Source organism: Amblyomma maculatum, chromosome 1 (assembly GCF_055883805.1).
Source record: "Amblyomma maculatum isolate TAMU_Amacu chromosome 1, ASM5588380v1, whole genome shotgun sequence".
NCBI classification, from domain to species: Eukaryota; Metazoa; Arthropoda; class Arachnida; order Ixodida; family Ixodidae; genus Amblyomma; species Amblyomma maculatum.
In genome coordinates, this window is record NC_139344.1 from 411448336 (window position 1) to 411465349 (window position 17014).

Consider the following 17014-nt stretch of genomic DNA (forward strand, 5'->3'; position numbering starts at 1 on the left):
CACCATCCAAACGCACACTTGTCGGAGACAGTGTGACAGATACTGCGCCTTTCTTCCAGTTAAGTCCCATCTTGTCTAGTGTTCCTGCAATCCCACACTTGAACGCGCGCCAAGGAACGCCCAGTTTCAGGAGCGATGGCGCACCATCCAAACGCACACTTGTCGGAGAAAGTGTGACAGATACTGCGCCTTTCCTCCAGAAGTCTCATCTTGTATAGCGTTCATGCCATCTGCTATTCTACACTTGTACGCGCGCCAAGGTACGCCACGCGACAGTCGCCGCAAAAGCGGGACACTGTCCACGACAGTATGAGCCATTAAAGGCTTTCGCCGTAATAAAAAATTCATTTGTATGGTTTGTAGGATTCAATGTCAAAGACGGGTCCCGTATACTAGGGGTCTGGAAATTTAGACCGCCTGATATTCTTTAAAGTACACTGGCATCTCACATGGAGTACTACATAGGCGCCTTACTTTTCACCCCCTTAGAATAGAGGCCTACACTGGCGAAATCCAGCAGGCGTCCTTGTATTCCAGTTATGCGAGATGGGGCTGGGACAGGTAGGTCACTGCTGCTTGCGGCGGGGGCTAGCCTGTTTGAATTTGTACCTGTTGTAGGCCGTCATTGCACCCTCCACCTCTTCGGTGGTGGACGACGGCTGTTGTTGCGGCGCGCGGGCCCCGCCGGGGTGGTGCAGTGGTAAGACGCCCGACTACTGTGCCGGAGTACCCGGGTTCGAACCCGACATCGGCGGCTGCGTTTCGATGGAGGCGAAACGAAGAGGCGTCGTGTGCTGTGCGATGTCAGCGAACGTTAAAGATCCCCAGGTGGTCGAATTACTCCGTAGCCCTCCACTACGGCTCCTCTTTCTCTCTTTTCACTTTCACTGCCATCTTCCTCCCTTCCCTTACGGCGCGGTTGCGGTGTCCACAGAAAGCAAGTGAGATAGTTACCGCGCCTTTCCCTTCCTATAAATAAATCATTTTTTTTTCTTCTGTCTGCACGGGGCAGTGGAGGTGGCTCAGCTACAGAGCCAGTAGCAGGCCCGTGCATTTTCTTTTCCTTATTCCTATACAGGCACAACCTCTGCGTCTCGATGGAGGCGAAACCAAGTGGCGTCCGTGTGCTGTGCGATGTCAGCGCACGTTAAAGATCTCCAGGTGGTCGAAATTACTCCGCAGCCCTCCACTACGGCTCCTCTTTCTCTCTTTCCACTTTCATTCCCACCTTCCTCCCTTCCCTTACGGCGCGGTTCTGGTGTCCACAGAGCAAGTGTGACAGTTACTGCGCCTTTCCCTTCCTGTGAACCAATTTAATTTAATATGTGCTGTAGGCAAAGAGAATGACTGCCGGCTTACGAGGAGAGCACACGCTGCGTTGCAGACGGGGTTCTCCTACAACATACGCTGAAGCCTAGAGCTCTTGACGCAGAAAACGCAGTTAACATCGTCATCACCACAGCGTGAGCCAATTTTAGGTACGAAAAAGAAACAGAAACGAAGGAGAAAACTAGTCTGCTGAGACGCCCCTACACCACGCTCGCCCCTTGCAGACACGTAAGGTAGTAGTTTCGATTCCGTTACACATACCCTTTGCATTTCAGTACTTACGTGAAGTAAAGATTTCGTGTCCGTGATTGCATCAGCATTAAACATTGAACAAAAGTAAGCAGGATATATTTTATTGGCTCCAGTTGGTACAGGATCCAACGCTCGCGAGCGCGGAAGAAATGTGAAGTGGTGCAGCGGTGCGGCTATAAATATTCGGCTCCTGCAGCATGCTCGCATTCGACGTTGGAAGAGCTTCCTGGCGTGTACATTTTAGCTTGGTTCTTGAGCGGCGACATCGACGTACAACTACGTCATGCGGGAGATCGTGCACGTCCAAGTTGGCCAGTGTGGCAACCAGATCAGTGCCAAAGTAAGTAACCGCTTTGCGGTGTGGATCGTTTCGATGGCTGTTTCGTGACGACGCGAATTATTTGGTTGAAAAGTACGAACCTGCTGCATAAGTGTGCAGCATAAGTCGTTCATGTGGTGCTACGCTCACAGGAGGACTGCACCTTGTGCATCCCCCACCGGCAAGCGTGTCGCATAATGGCTTGCGTCTACGTTTGTTTTTGTGCTGTGTGCGCGTGGGAATATATTAGAGAATCTCGTCGCAAACTGCAGATGGCAGTTTTATAGCTGTTACCTAATCGTGATTGTTATTGACGTGGCTTGTTTGAACGAGGATGTCTGTCAACCCGAAGCGCGCGAGGCTGATTCGCTGCTCTTTGTACGGCAGTGTCTTGACGACTGTTTGCGTTAATAATAGCTCTGGAAAAGGAGGAGGAGGAAAAACTTTATTTAGCCCTATATTATTTGGCGGTTTTTGAACGTCTTCAGAGATGTCTGCTTGTTGTATCCACAAGAGTCTTCTCCGTCTTCTCCGTCGACTTCGTCCCCTTTTTCACAATGGTCGGTTGCCCTCAGTCCAGGGCTCCGCTGGCTGCTGCCGCCCGTTGGGCTCGCTGTACCAGACCTTCGCCATTTCATGTTAACCCTCAAATGTCAGTTTAAAGCACTCGTTGGCCTCAGATGCCCTTGCGCCAGTTATCAGCGCTTCGGGAGATGCGCGTTTCTTGTCGCATCTGACTCGTTAACCAGCTACTTCATTGACTTTATTGCGTAACATTTAATGTTTTGCGAGGCGCTGTGATGGTCTTCTTTCGGTGGGACGTATGCCAATTATGAAATCTGCTCTGCCCGCAGTTTTGGGAAGTCATATCGGAGGAGCACGGAATTGATCCTTCTGGCTACTATTATGGAGACTCCGACCTGCAGCTTGAACGCATAAATGTCTATTACAACGAAGCGTCCGGTAAGTTCCTTTCTGATCTGATTGTTTCACCGTGGTTCCGAATCACCTGTAGAGTTCATTGCATTTTCATTGCCCCCCACTAGGGTTCAGGTTTTGTCATTCTCGCAGTGCATGCATATATACCGCGGTTAGCATATGGGCAGTGGAGGGCGAAGTACTCAAACGCCACGATATCTTACAGACGTGTAACAGGAACGGTACACCCCGGTATGCATTCAAAGCACCAGAAAAAAATTCTAGGGGGTACTTCGGACCACGTAAGTGTGGTGAGGTGAAAACTTTTATGGTGAAAGTCATTTTATGCTGATTGAACGAAATCCTGTGCGCGAGATCTGTATGATTCTGTTTGATGTGTTCTTGTTTAGCATTCCTGCCATCTGCCACCCCACACTTGAACACGCACCAAGGAACGCCACGCGACAGGAGCGATGGTGTACCGTCCAAATACGCATTTCCCGGAGATTGATTGAATGTCCTGTATTGAATGGGAAGGCTCATGGCCATGGATGGGGGTAAATGGGAGTAGACAGAATCTTCATTGTTTAGGTCGTCACTTTAATCATATTGCTCTAACCAGGCCACTAAGGGAGCCATACTTGGCAAATATCATCTGTGTGTTCTCATCAGTTTCAAGAAGGGAACGGTTGTTCAGGTGGTAGGGTTTGATATCGGAGCGTCCAGTAGAAAAAGCAGGGTAATCCTAGAGTAGACGAGATATGCCGCCGCGCGCTAGAGTCGTACAGGGGGTGGGCACGTAATCATTTCCTCTGTGTACCGACGCCAGCGAGCCATAATACGTGGCGTGTAAGCCGCATGGGCGATGCGCTTATTCAAAAAGACTTCTTGACTTCGGGTTAGGTGGGTGTTTCGCTTAAAAGGTTGCGCTGGTGTGGCCATCTGCATGCGATTCTGACTGAGGCTACGAAGACTGGTCCGAGTATCGCCCCCACTGTACGACTCTAACTCGCGGCGGCATATCTCATCTACTCTGGGATTGCCCTGCTTTTTTCTACTGGACGCTCCGAGATCAAACCCTACCGTCTTAACTACCGTTCCCTTCTAGAATTTAATGCTAACATACAGATGATATTTGCCAAGTATGGCTCGCTTAGTGGCCTGGTTAGAGCAATATTATTTTGAGTGACGACCTAAACAATGAAGGTACTGTCTACTCCCCTTTATCCCCATCCATGACCATGAGCCTTCCCATTCAATAAAGGACATTCAATCAATCGACCGGAATCTCGCATTATCTCGCGGAATCTCTCGAGGAGGTGTGACACTTCACGCGGACGCACGCACGGACGGACACGCATGAGCCTATATAGCCATTCACCTTAAGACCTGCATATTAAAGTGAAAGCCTTTAATCGCTCACTCTGTCGTCGACAAAAGCTGTCTGCGCGAGCAGCGCACCTGAAAGTTAGGTGGGCGGATGAGGCTACGAAATTCGCAGAGGTCAAGTGGATGCAGCTAGCACAGGACCGGATTCATTGGAAGAATAAGAGGCCTTCGCCTTGCAGCGGTTGTAGTCAGGCTGATGATAGTGTGAAAAATAGTCTGTAACTGCGTACATGCATGTCTTGCTCGAATTCTTTGCCTCAATTTGTTGAAAAGCTGAAACTGCTGATCGGCAAAATTTTTCACCAATTATCTTTAACCTTTCAGGTATGTGTGGTTACCTTGAGGGTTATACGCAGTCATGAAACAGTTTTGCGTTCGTTGCGTTCGTATCACTTACTGCTAGGCATGTACATAGATGTGTACCCGGAACCTCTGCTGACAACCTGCTCTCTAAGACTCGTGCAATGCGCATCTCCTCATATAATATTTTACTCTGAGCTTCCCGTACTTCTAAAGATGCCCAGCCCATATCTCCCTGCACCGCTTCATTTGGGGTTTTGCCGTGGCCACCTAGTGCTAATCGTCCGACAGCTCTCCGATTTATTTCTAATGTCGACTGTACCTCTGTTTTTAGGCACAAAACCGCATTTCTGAAAGTAAGGAACTGTCTCTGGAGAAACTGCATTGGAATAACGCGAAAGCATCAGCGGTGCCACAACGTTTTTGTAATTTTTTACTTTTTATTCTTACTGTATTCCTATTTGTTTTTATTTCAGCCTGTTTATGCACCATTACCATTATTTAATTGTTATCTATGCATAATCACGAATCATCTTTTTTGCACGGTCTAATAATGATTTCGCATTATTAATCGTTTTAGAGTCGAGTCGGACAGGGGCGGTATTACATAACTGCGTTCAGTTGGCGTTCAGTTTCCGAACTCTCTGTGATTGCTTGGAAGCACTTCCGCTCAAAGCCTCGAAAGTGAACGCTTTTACCTCACGGCACCTTCTGAGAGGCTTTGAGCGGAAGTGCTTCCAACCAATCCAGAGCGTTCCGAAACAGCGCCAACTGAACGCAGTTTTGTAATACCGCAGGCGCTGTATCTGCCCCTCTTTCTCTGTGGGCATCTTACCCGCTCCGTGAGAAAGTGAATGGAATTTTGGTTTGCAGAAAAGGAAAGGCGCAGTATATTGCCATATTCTATACGGACATCCAATCTTCGAGAGCACTATAGCCGCACTAAGGATTGCATACTCGGTCGTGGCTCCACTTTCTGTCTCTCACCCCGCCTCGGTGGTGCAGTAGTTGGCGCTGGGTGGTGGTGGTGAAAACGTTTATTTCATATTGGGAGGTTTGACGCGGAGCCTTAAGGCCTTCGGCCTTATAATACTGGGTGGAGACCCTAGTCAGGGACCCCATTGGCGGTTGCCGCCGCCCGCGCACGCCGCGTTAAAGCCCTTTGGGCCTGAGGTCGCAGCTGCCGAGCACGGTCGCCTCCCAGTCCTCCCGGAAGGGTTAGGGATGGGGGGAAGGGATGGGTTTTGTTGGCAGGCCCATACCATGTGGTAGGTGTCAGCCACCTCCCCACAATACTGGCAATGTCCAGTGAATTGTGAGTCAAAATGTTTAAGTACTGCCGGGCACAGCATTCTGTTAGTGAAGAGGCGCAGGAGCAGCCTCTAGTTCGCTTTTCCTAACCCTTTGCAGGAGTTAGGGTATTTGCGATGAGAGTTTTGATAAAAAATCACAATATCTTTGAATGTGTAGGCCGGATTGGAATCGATGTCCTCAGCCGTTTCGAGTCCCGAGGAAACTGCCCGGAGAGAAAGCGCGCGGGCGGCTGCGTCAGCTGCCTCGTTCTCTGCAAGACCCTGATGGCTAGGAGCCCAGATGAGATATCGGCACGCGGGGTCCGTGTCCCGACAGCAATTTTGAAATATTCTATAGGCTAAGGGGTTGGTCCACCCTTGGACGACTTTCTGGCAATCCCCTCGTGAGTCGGTGATGATATATTTAGAAGTGTGGTCTGAGGCGGCGAGTGCAATGGCTACCTCTTCAGCGTGTGTTATAGATTTGGCCTTGAATGTAAGGCCACCGACTTTGTTCCCGTTGTGAACGACAGCGGCCGAGTACCAGCCCCCGGATGGGGGTCCGAGGCATCCACGTAGAATACACCTGATTTGTTGCCATAATGGCGGGCCAAGGCTTCCGCCCGCACCAGGCGCCGCCCATTATGGTCTTCTCGTGACATGTTGGCAGGGAGAGGCCGCACTCTGAGGGCGCGTCTCCAGAGTTCTGGGATGCGGAGCCTCTCCTCTGTGAATTGTTTATGTTGAATGTTCAGCCGGGCAAGAAGGCGGCGACCCGACACTGTCTGTATGAGGCGGGTATATTGGTTCATCAAATGTGCTTCCCGAAGCTCCCTGAAAGTGTTCACCACCCCTAGGGCCATGAGCCGACTGTTGGAGATGAGATTGGGAGGTCGAGGGCACGTTTCATGATTTTTTGGAGGATCACCTCAAGGGTATCCTCCTCGTGCTTCCGCAAGTGGAGGTAAGGAGTCGAATACAGGATTCGAATGGTTACGAAGGCGTTTGCCAGCCGCAAGGCATCCTTACTTCGCAACCCCCCGCGTTTTTTAGACACCCGGCGGACCATACGGCCCACCTCGTCCCCCACCTGGCGGAGCTTTGCTAGTGTTGTGTCAGGGCGTCTTTGGTGATGGATGAAGAGACCGAGTACTCTGATCTCTTTTGATTCATGAATTGGACCGCTCGCAAGCGACAGCGAGATTTGTGTACCGCTGCAGCGCCCAAGGATGCGGGACCGCATCACGGTTACAGCGGCCGCTTTTCGATGGAGGCGAAAAGCGCTGTGTAATGTTCAGTTCAGTTCAGTTCAGTCGTGTCCGACTCTTCGAGACTCTATGGACCATGTCACGCCACGCTTTCCGGTCTCTCACTATCTTCCTAATATCACATAACTTCATCTGCAGCGCCTCGAGGATGCAATCTAACCATCGCGTTCACTGCCTACGCCTTCTCCGGTGACCTTTCCCAACATCAAATCTTTCTCCAGCGACTCTCTTCTCATCAGATGACCAAAGTAGCTGAGCTTTAACTTTAGAATTTAGACGTGTGATGTTAATGCACGTCAAAGAACCCGAGGGGTTGAAAATTTTCGGAGCCTCATAGGATGTATCCAGGATGTATCTCAGGATGTACCTCATAGCCTAGTTGCTTTGGGACGCGAAACCTCGCAAACTTAACTTTTTGCGCGCTTTGGCCTAACCACCATAGCATGTTAGTGCTTTCGCATTAAAATATAGGCTCGTTGCGTCGAGCCTAAAGCGACCCAAATTTTCATCGATGTGATAGGCGCCGCAGGCTGATAATGATATTATAATAAGTTTCACGGGAAGGGATAGGAGCAGTATCTGTCACACTTGATCTGTGGACGCCTGAACCGCGCCGTAAGGCAAGAGAGTAAGGTGGGATTGAAAGTGGAAAGAGAGAAAAGGGAGTCGGTAGTGGATGGCTACGAAGTAATTTCGACCACCTGAGGATCTTCAACGTGCGCTGATATTGTACTAAAGTCCCTTGATAATTTGAAAGTAGCGACACTCTCCTCCGCGCCGCGCTTTCCTCCTCGATTCTCCTCGCGCGGCGGCGGCGGCGAGCGCTGCGCACGACACGCTTTTTCCCCTTGACGCCCGCCGGCCGGCCGCAGCAGTGAGTGAAGCGCGAGCTTTTGGGCCAGGTCTGCGCTCCAGGAGTGCACAAAATTTTTGAAAAATTGCGAGAAAAGCATTGAGAATGCCGAAAGTAAAGTTCATGAATTGATTGGTTTCTTCTTAGAACTGTTTGAATGGAGAATACTGATAAACAAAGCTTTCAGGCGAGTTCTGTGCTACAGACACTTTTTAAGTCTAATGATAAGGTTTTACTTTGTGCACTTAATCTAGTACTGCCTCTGACTTTGTGTTTGTTTTTTTTTTAGAGCGTGAAATCTGTCACCGCGGTAAAACTTCAGACAACGATCCAGGCTGGTGCTTTGAACTTCAAGATTAGAGAAGGTTAAAGCAGGACTTAGTCTATTTCGCTACTGTCAAGCTATCTCTCTAAGCATAGTATATGTCACGTGATCAACCATGAGATTGGATTATTGGTTAATTGTACATGTATTTCGATCAATTACTGGGCCAAATTAATTGATATTTAGTAAATTGCAATTAAAATCTAAATTTTAGCTGTAACATCGAACCGTATACCGTTGGAAAGCTTAGGCCAAGTGTAATGGCACTGTGCTAGTTAGCGATCCGCGATAATCTGCGTTCATTAGTTAATTTTGTATAAAACCAAATTTTGAGCTGTTCCTTGCTGCTTCTAGGCAAGCAACAGGTTTGCCACGGCAGTCTTGATATGATGCTGATGGAGGAACTAAATAATTTTATGAGTACGCGGCCCCTCACTGACTTCGCGTGTGGTTAAAAGACAGCAGGGTACACTGGGAGAAGTGGTGGGCCCTATTGCCGATACACTGAAGTTCTGGGGCAAGCATGCTGTGGTCTCATGAGCTGTGTAAAAGAGCTTGATTTCATTGAACGCAACAATCAAATAAAAAAATTACAAGGTGCACGTAGGTCTTCAACGTGCAGAAATGAGAAAGCATATAACTGCCAATTCATTAACTATCGCTATCCTATCTATCACTATATCTACTAATGCCAGAGACCTATCGTAACTGTCACTATCCGCAACGAACACTATCACCTCACTATCCGGGACTATTACTATAATTTGCAATTATTATCCGTAACAGTCACCATCATTACCTATCACTATTCATAACCATCACTATTTAATCTGATGCCGTCCCATGACCCATTGATATACATCAATTTTCATTGACTTACGTTGTCAGTCATATCTCTATTATCTCATAATATCTGACGAGACTATACATTGACTTTTAATTCTTATACTTTCTTGTTTTCTCATAAATGGAGGTGGGAAAAGAGCAAGCCACAGAAATAACTGACTACTATCAGCGCGAGGTTCATGTCTCTGTCGAGGAGGCTTCCTTTACTTCAGGACAGGTCGGTGAGAGAAAATTGATGGAACTGCGTTTGGCCTGTTTTTTTTTCGAGTTCCTGTAATATTGGCGGCTCAAACTGGTCTTCAATGAAATGTAGCTAGAACATAGAGCGATGAGATAATTACTCAGGCTAGGTGAAAAAAGAAATCTTCTTGCATACAATTGAAATGAGTAACATGTTACAGTGTTAAGAATTGTTGCTCGCAAAATGTTCCCCTATTTTTACATAATAACTATAATCACTACTGATTGTTTAAGTTTCGTAAATACAGAAAATTGATGCAATGATTCCGGCTGATTTGACATCGATGGGATAACTTTTCTCGCAATAAATGAATACGCGGAATCGCGCTTTTAGAGCTCCAGCTTTCAAAGTGAAGGTAACCTGCCAACGCCTAGTAGTCATGGTCAAAGTGAAGCGTGTGTGATCATATGAACACCTCCTGCACATTGGCCGTATCCCTGATAAAACGAACGCATATTTTTTTAACCCACGCGTGCGTCGAAGCATGACAAGACACATTCAAGAATTGAAAAAAAAAAATGCCGTACGACCTAACTAGTGCAAATTACCCGCAATAGCTCGGGTTTACTTGCCAAAGAGTTTTTCAGGGCAAGCATTCATTGCTCCCGAGTAACCGACGCACACTACAAGTACAAGCTGGAAAGACTAGCTCCTCTACAAGCCCGAATTTTGATTTTTAGTGAAGGAGGCCAGGGATCCTAGTATAATCGCGACAAATGCAATCGAGAGACTGTAATTTTCCAGTTATTTCTGACAGCAAAACGCAGATTAAAGCGCCCTGTTTCTGACTGTACAGAAGTCGAAGCGTGTTAAATGATGGAGCCTTGGAGCCTCGCAGAATATTCAGCATGCTGCAGAGGACAACCTTATTTTTATACAATGAACATGCTGCCGCCGCAAAAATATTGAGGAGCAAGCAGGAATAAAAAACGCAGCGTCAGGTGACGCGTTATTACGGGGAGTGAGAAAGGCACCCGACGTCGCAAACAACTCTGTTGTTTCTAGGAATAAACGTCTTTCGAATAATCTTGTGAATCTATTGACTCGTGCTCAAGCCGTCACGCTTGCCTTGAGATATCATGAATACCGCATAACCATCTTCAGGCCGCTTGCTGAAGTTGTACGCGCAACAGCACGGCATAGAGCTTGCACGCTGCAATAAAAGCGCAGCGCGCAATATTCGCTCGCCGAGACTAGGAGAAAAATGGCGCGAAGGAAAAAGAAAACACAAGGAAAACGCCGGACGCGCGTCGGTTTCCAATGGCAACGGCAGGGAGACCAATCGTCGCTGAGGAAATCGGGCGGAGAGCCGGCCTTCAGCGAAGGGGCGCGCAAGGGGCGAGGAGGAGGCGAGGAGGTAGCGCGGCGGCGGCAAAGTTCAATCGTTGGCGTAACTTTCAAAGTATCAAGGGGTTTTAATATTGTACAGCACACGGACGCCACTTCGTTTCGCCTCCATTGAAACGGAGCCGCCATGGTCGGGATCGAACCCGGGAACTCCGGCACAGTAGGCGGGCGTCTTACCACTGCACCACCACGGCGGGGCGCAGGCTGATCGCGTTTCTTTGCATTTTGGGGCTCTTTAAGCGGGCTCATCTTGGTTGTGCGGCCATGCCATTGGCAAGGTAGAGAGAGAGAGAGAGAAACAACTTTATTTGCCCCAGATGTCGTGAATTAGGGCAGGTGGGTTCTGTGTGGCCCCCAGATGGGAGCGACATTCTGGGCCCACGAAATAAGTACAAGTTGCGTGTTCTTGCCAAAGAAAGAAATGCTCCCTAACATGGTTTCGTATATTAAATTTGTTCGCTCGTTATACGCGCGGAACGTTGCTGGAGCATGGCTTCACGCTTGGTTCATTGCGTAGCTTGACGCACAACTTCCTTCTTTGCCTTTACAAGCCCTCTTTACATGGACTCGACCGCGGAGGGTTGAGTTGGGGAATGGAGTTGAGTGAACTCGACCCTACCCGGTCTACATGAACCCGACCCGACGATCGCAGAACCGACTCTCGACGAGCGGCAATTGCGATGGCACCTCGCGTTGAGGCGAAGAACTAGCAGACGGCACCCAATACCGGTTTTCGCCCCGCGCATCTCTACAGTATGGGGTGTACACGAACCCGGTAACAGATTTTCGACCCGATAACTCACCGCTCCTGTCGGGTCCATGTAAACGCCGCTACAGTATGCATGCAGAATCCATTGGAGCAGTCTTGCCTCGTCTTTCTTGCCTCCACGAAGCTGGTAATGCGTGAAAGTAGGAAATTTTATTACTTCTGATAACATTCCATGGGTGACTTCACTGATGCGATGAGGTTTTGTGTAAAGTTCCTTTGTCATCACGACGGGCTTGATAACGTTATTGTTGGGGCTGTAGGAAGAAGGAAAAGAAAATGCATGGGCCTGCTACTGCCTCTGTAGCTAAGCCACCTCCTCTTCCTCGTGCAAACAGAAGAGAGAACTGGGGCCGAATCCACGAAAGAGTTCGCTTTGGAACGCGTTCGCTTTCTCTCTCGCCGCCTCGCTCCATTGGTCGCGTGCCGCCACCACTGGCGGTGACGCCATTTCACGAAGGCGGGACCACGGATTTCGTTGACGTCACGAGACATGTCAATCAAATGAAGGCGAACGTGTTCGGTGGCTGTGTGTGGAACTCGGTAAGTGACGTTCGCTTCGGTGGCTGGCTTGCCGCCGCCGCAAGCGGTGTTGACCTACCGTCCCAGCCCCCTAGAGCCAGGAACAGCTACCCTACACCCCCCTTACTGGGTAGCGTTGATACAAGTAATGATCTCGCATTAATAAACGCGCCTTTATTCTTCAATGTCGTTTCGAGGCGTTTTCTGTTTGCCTGCTTTACTATTCTCATTTGTGTTGATAATGCTCTCTGTGCCAACACCTACCAGGCTGTAAAGGCATCTGCTATAAAAAGACAGAGTATGTTCTCGCAATAAATAATTCGGGTATTTTTCTTTAAGGGAGGAAATACGTGCCTCGAGCCATCCTGGTCGATCTCGAGCCAGGAACTATGGACGCCGTGCGCTCGGGCCCATTTGGGCAGCTCTTCTGCCCGGAAAACTTTGTGTTCGGTAAGGTACCGCTGTAAAGTTTTCATATGTGTTTTGCATTTTTCGTGCTTAACGCGCGAAACGAGCGGGAAAGAGCATACACCGATGGGAGATGAGACAGGTTTCAACTGCCTTAGCCGCAGGGCGTCATGAACTCGAAATGGATTAAACTTGCGCAAAAAGCTGAGGATGTGACGACGGGACATTGCGCTGTCCTGTCGTCACGTCTATTTCTGTATTTCTGTATAGTGTATTCCTGTTTCTAATAGGAAGCAACTCTCCCAGAAGAAAGTACTTCTTCAAATCGAAGTTTATAATGACAAAGATAACCGAACGGAACAGAGCGTGAATATTAACTTGTGGAAAGTGGGGGGGGGGGGGGGGGGGGCGTCTGTAAACCTTTCACACAGCGATTTCGGGACATTGAAAAGAGAATGAACTGCTACAACGTAGTCAACTGTAACATCATGTTCCTTTTCTGACTTCAATAGTATTTTCCGTGTCTTTGTTCATGTTCATAGTACTCAAAGTGGACATCCAGCTTTTTCTGAGAATGCGCAGCAGTTAGCAGTGAATTCGTTGTATTAAGTGGATTTAACCCTCTGCGTGTTTAAATCTGACCCTTTATAGACATAACTGTCCAGCGCATAAAAACTGAAGGCAATAAGCTTACAACATATCCTTCGACACGCTCCCAAACATAAACTGAAAGAAGTTATGTTGTCGCACCCGATATACTCCAGGAAGGGCGTGAGGACCAAACAGTTCAGAGGGTTACCGGACAGTGCTATGTTACAGCCATTGTACCTGCTCTTAATTAAACTTCCGTCTCCACCAGCATCCAGCTCGGGAATAGTCGCCGCCATCTTCGTTTTCTTTTACGCGGCTGTAGGAATTCGCAGTTTCCAGCGACAAGTGCATTCCCGAAAAAAGAAACGATTCCAGGTTGTAGCTGCAGCGTTTTGGTAATACTCGACACGTGTCGTCTGCATGCAAAGTGCTGTATGGAATATCCAGTGCTGTGCGAATCGAGGTAGCTGTAAAAATTCATTCTGCTGAAAAAGTACAGCCTTTGTCAAAAATATACGCCCCAAGGGGTTCGCTTCTAAACACTCTAAACTAAGCCCCTGGAAGCAATACTGGAATACATAGGTAAGCATACAGAAGAATGGGGACTAAATTTGTCTACTAGATATCAAACAGAGCAGATGCGTACCGAGCCCTGTTACGGGGCTTAGAAACAAAACCCTTGGGCTGTATATTTTTGACAAAGACTGTACATACAGACCTACTCCGACAGTTCGCGTTAATTTCAAGGGGCTGTGGGGTGATTGAAAGGACACACCATCACTCAGAACTGGCACTAATTTGGCGGTTCTTGGCGATACACTTTATCTCCCTGCTTGTTTTCCTCGCGACCATGTGATTGAGCATCCACTGCTGACTGCATCGAACAAAGACAAGTGTAGAACTTGTTTGCTGAGAGGCACAGCACACAAAAATTGCGCTTACGTTCGTCTTTGGCTTTCTTCCGCTATTGACTGTCTTGTTCTTGCAGTTATTTTTATTTTATTTTGATCAAGGGTTCAGTAGGAGTGCCAGTGCAAACGTTTCGATAGGAACGCCTGTCATCTGGACAATGCATCGTGGAGGAGGGCAATACGAGGGGGAAGCAACCCATTAAAATTATAATGTTACGATGGAAGGGCAGTGTAACGAGCACTGTGAACATGACAAAAATCTTTGTCGCAGACATGGAAAGTCTCAAGAAGCGGCATGGTCCATTTGAGCTGAAAAAGCCAAAACAAAAGCTACAGGGATTCAACGCTGCTCAGCCGAATATCGAGTGATACCTCTGTTGATATGAAACAATGCTGGTTTCAATGTTTTCATTCATGCTGTAACGGTTAGAAACGCAGGTTTTACACTGTAGTAAACTGCGGAGGTTTTTATGTTTATTAGTAAAATTGTGAATTAGTCTAGAGGAATTGAGTAGCTGATAGAGATCCCCATAATAATAATAATATTGGTTCATAGGAAGGGAAAGGCGCAGTATCTGTCACCCTTGATTCTGTGGACACCTGAACCGCGCCGTAAGGGAAGGCAGGAAGGTGGGAGTTAAAGTGGAAAGAGAGAAAGAGGAGCCGTAGTGGAGGGCTACGGAGTAATTTCGACCACCTGGGATCTTTAACGTGCGCTGACATCGCACAGCACACGGACGCCTCTTCGTTTCGCCTCCATCGAAACGCAGACGCCGAGGTCGGGTTCGGCCGCGCAGGGGTGGTGCAGTGGTAAGACGCCCGACTACTGTGCCGGAGTACCCGGGTTCGAACCCGACCTCGGCGTCTGCGTTTCGATGGAGGCGAAACGAAGAGGCGTCCGTGTGCTGTGCGATGTCAGCGCACGTTAAAGATCCCAGGTGGTCGAAATTACTCCGTAGCCCTCCACTACGGCTCCTCTTTCTCTCTTTCCACTTTAACTCCCAACAGTAGTCGGGCGTCTTACCACTGCACCACCCCTGCGCGGCGAGAGAGATCCCCACTTTATCAAAATTATTCCGGAGCTCTCCACTACGGCAGCTTTCTTCGTTGGCTCCTTCCTCCAATTGTGGAGCGGTTTAGGTATTCACACAGAAGTGTGACAGATTCTGCCTTTTGTTTGCGCCACCTTAACAGCTTGATTCATACTGACAGCGAAGAAGCCCAACACACAAAGAGAAGAAACACACAAAACACGGACGAAAGCTGCTGTTCCTTTGTGTTGTGTTTCTTCGAGACTTACCCTAACAGCGTTCGTGTGGGGACTCCCTAGACTGCCCTCTCTCTACTCCTGTCCACAGCAGCCGGCGTGCGCGCGACGTATGTGACAAACAGCCTGTTGCTCTTTATAGGTCATATTGCGCAGCCAGAGGTTATACGCTGAAAATTGCAGGAGGGGTGATAGTAATAGAGCTACCGCTCTATAAAAACACCAATAAAAAAACTTATTTATAGGAAAGGAAAGGCACGGTAACTGTGGACACCTCAACCGCGCCGTAAGGGAAGGAAGGTGGGAGTGAAAGTGGAAAGAGAGAAAGAGGAGCCGTAGTGGAGGGCTACGGAGTGATTTCGACCACCTGGGGATCTTTAACGTGCGCTGACATCGCACAGCACACGGACGCCTCTTCGTTTCACACCAATAATGAAATGATTTAGGTTAGTAGATATGCGGGACAGTTTTTTTTCCCTTCCTCATGGAGCACTTGGGTTGCGGCCCCTCTTCTATTTTATCGCCTCGCCGGAATGGTGCACTCGTAAGACGCCCAACTAATGTGCCGGTGTAACCGGGTTCGAACCCGATCTGGGCGGCTGCGTTTCGATGGAGGCGAAGCGAAGAGGCGTCCGTGTGCTGTACGATGTCAGTGCACGCTAATGTTGAGGCTGTAGGAAGAAGGAAAAGAAAATGCACGGCCCTGCTACTGGCCCTGTAGCTGAGCCACATGATTGATTGATTGATTGATTGATTGATTTATAGGAAGGGAAAGGCGCAGTAACTGTCTCACTTGTTTTCAGTGAACGCCTCAACCGCGTCGTAAGGGAAGGGAGGAAGGTGGGAGTGAAAGTGGAAAGAGAGAAAGAGGAGCCATAGTAGCCGAGCCACCTCTGCTGCCTAGTGCGGACAGAAGTAGAAAAGAAGTAAAAAGAAGAGGGAGAGAAGACGTGCACTGCAACAGCCGTTCACCACCTATGCGGTGGCGGTTCTGTCCGCACGAGGGGTAGACGCCCGACTATTGTCCGGAGTGCCCGGGTTCGAACCCGACCTTGGCGGCTGCGTTTCGATGGAGGCGAAACGAAGAGGCATCCGTGTGCTGTGCGTTGTCAGCGCACGTCCCCAGGTGGTCGAAGTTACTCCGTAGCCCTCCACTACGGCTCCTCTTTCCACTTTCACTCCCACCTTCCTTCCTTTCCTTACGGCGCGGTTCAACTTTCCACAGAAACAAGTGTGATAGATACTGCTCATTTGCCTTCCTATGAACCAACTATTAATTAGGCAGTGGAGGTGGCCCGACTACTGTGCTGGAGTACCCGGGTTCGAACCCTACCTCGGCGGCTGCGTTTTGATGGAGGTGAAATGAAGAGGCGTCCGTGTGCTGTGCGATGTCAGCGCACGTTTAAGATCCCAGATTTGGCTCAGCTGCAGAGCCAGTAGCAGGCCCGTGCATTTTGTTTTCCTTCTTCCTACAGCCACAATTGCGTTCGCTCTATCACTAGGTTCAAGCCATGCTTAAACCCCTACAATTTTTATCAGTAGCGCACTGGATATTGTGTTACTTTTAAAAGCATTTTAAAACCCTAGAGTATGAGACATGGACCATGGACCCGATGTGATACAAAATGGGCTGACATTGAAGCACCCTAGCAGGGAACGAACCTGAGTACTCTGAAATGGTAGCCGGACCTCTTAACTGCCCAGCTGCAGCAGGACACCTTTGAAACTCCCTTTTACATTTTTTCCCATTTTTAAAACGAAAGCTTTACTGGAAAACATGAGGCAAGGTCGTCGGTGGGCCAGTTGTGACCTTAAGCGAAGGAGCGGGGGGTTTGCTATGCAGCTCAGGTGCCCATGCACGCTGAAAATC

At 48.7% G+C, this 17014-nt stretch overlaps 1 protein-coding gene across 4 annotated transcripts in view; it reads left to right on the forward strand.

Annotated features, from left to right (window-relative positions):
• The window catches only part of LOC146208938 (tubulin beta-1 chain-like), a 63899-nt gene that overhangs the window by 37399 nt on the left and 9486 nt on the right, over nt 1-17014 (forward strand). For all 4 annotated transcript variants that reach the window (XM_084596597.1, XM_084596600.1, XM_084596588.1 and 1 more), the window contains 2 exons: nt 2755-2863; nt 12307-12417. In XM_084596597.1, coding sequence (XP_084452723.1) covers nt 12357-12417 — 61 coding nt within the window. In that variant the 5' untranslated portion in view covers nt 2755-2863; nt 12307-12356. The remainder of the gene's footprint in view (nt 1-2754; nt 2864-12306; nt 12418-17014) is intronic.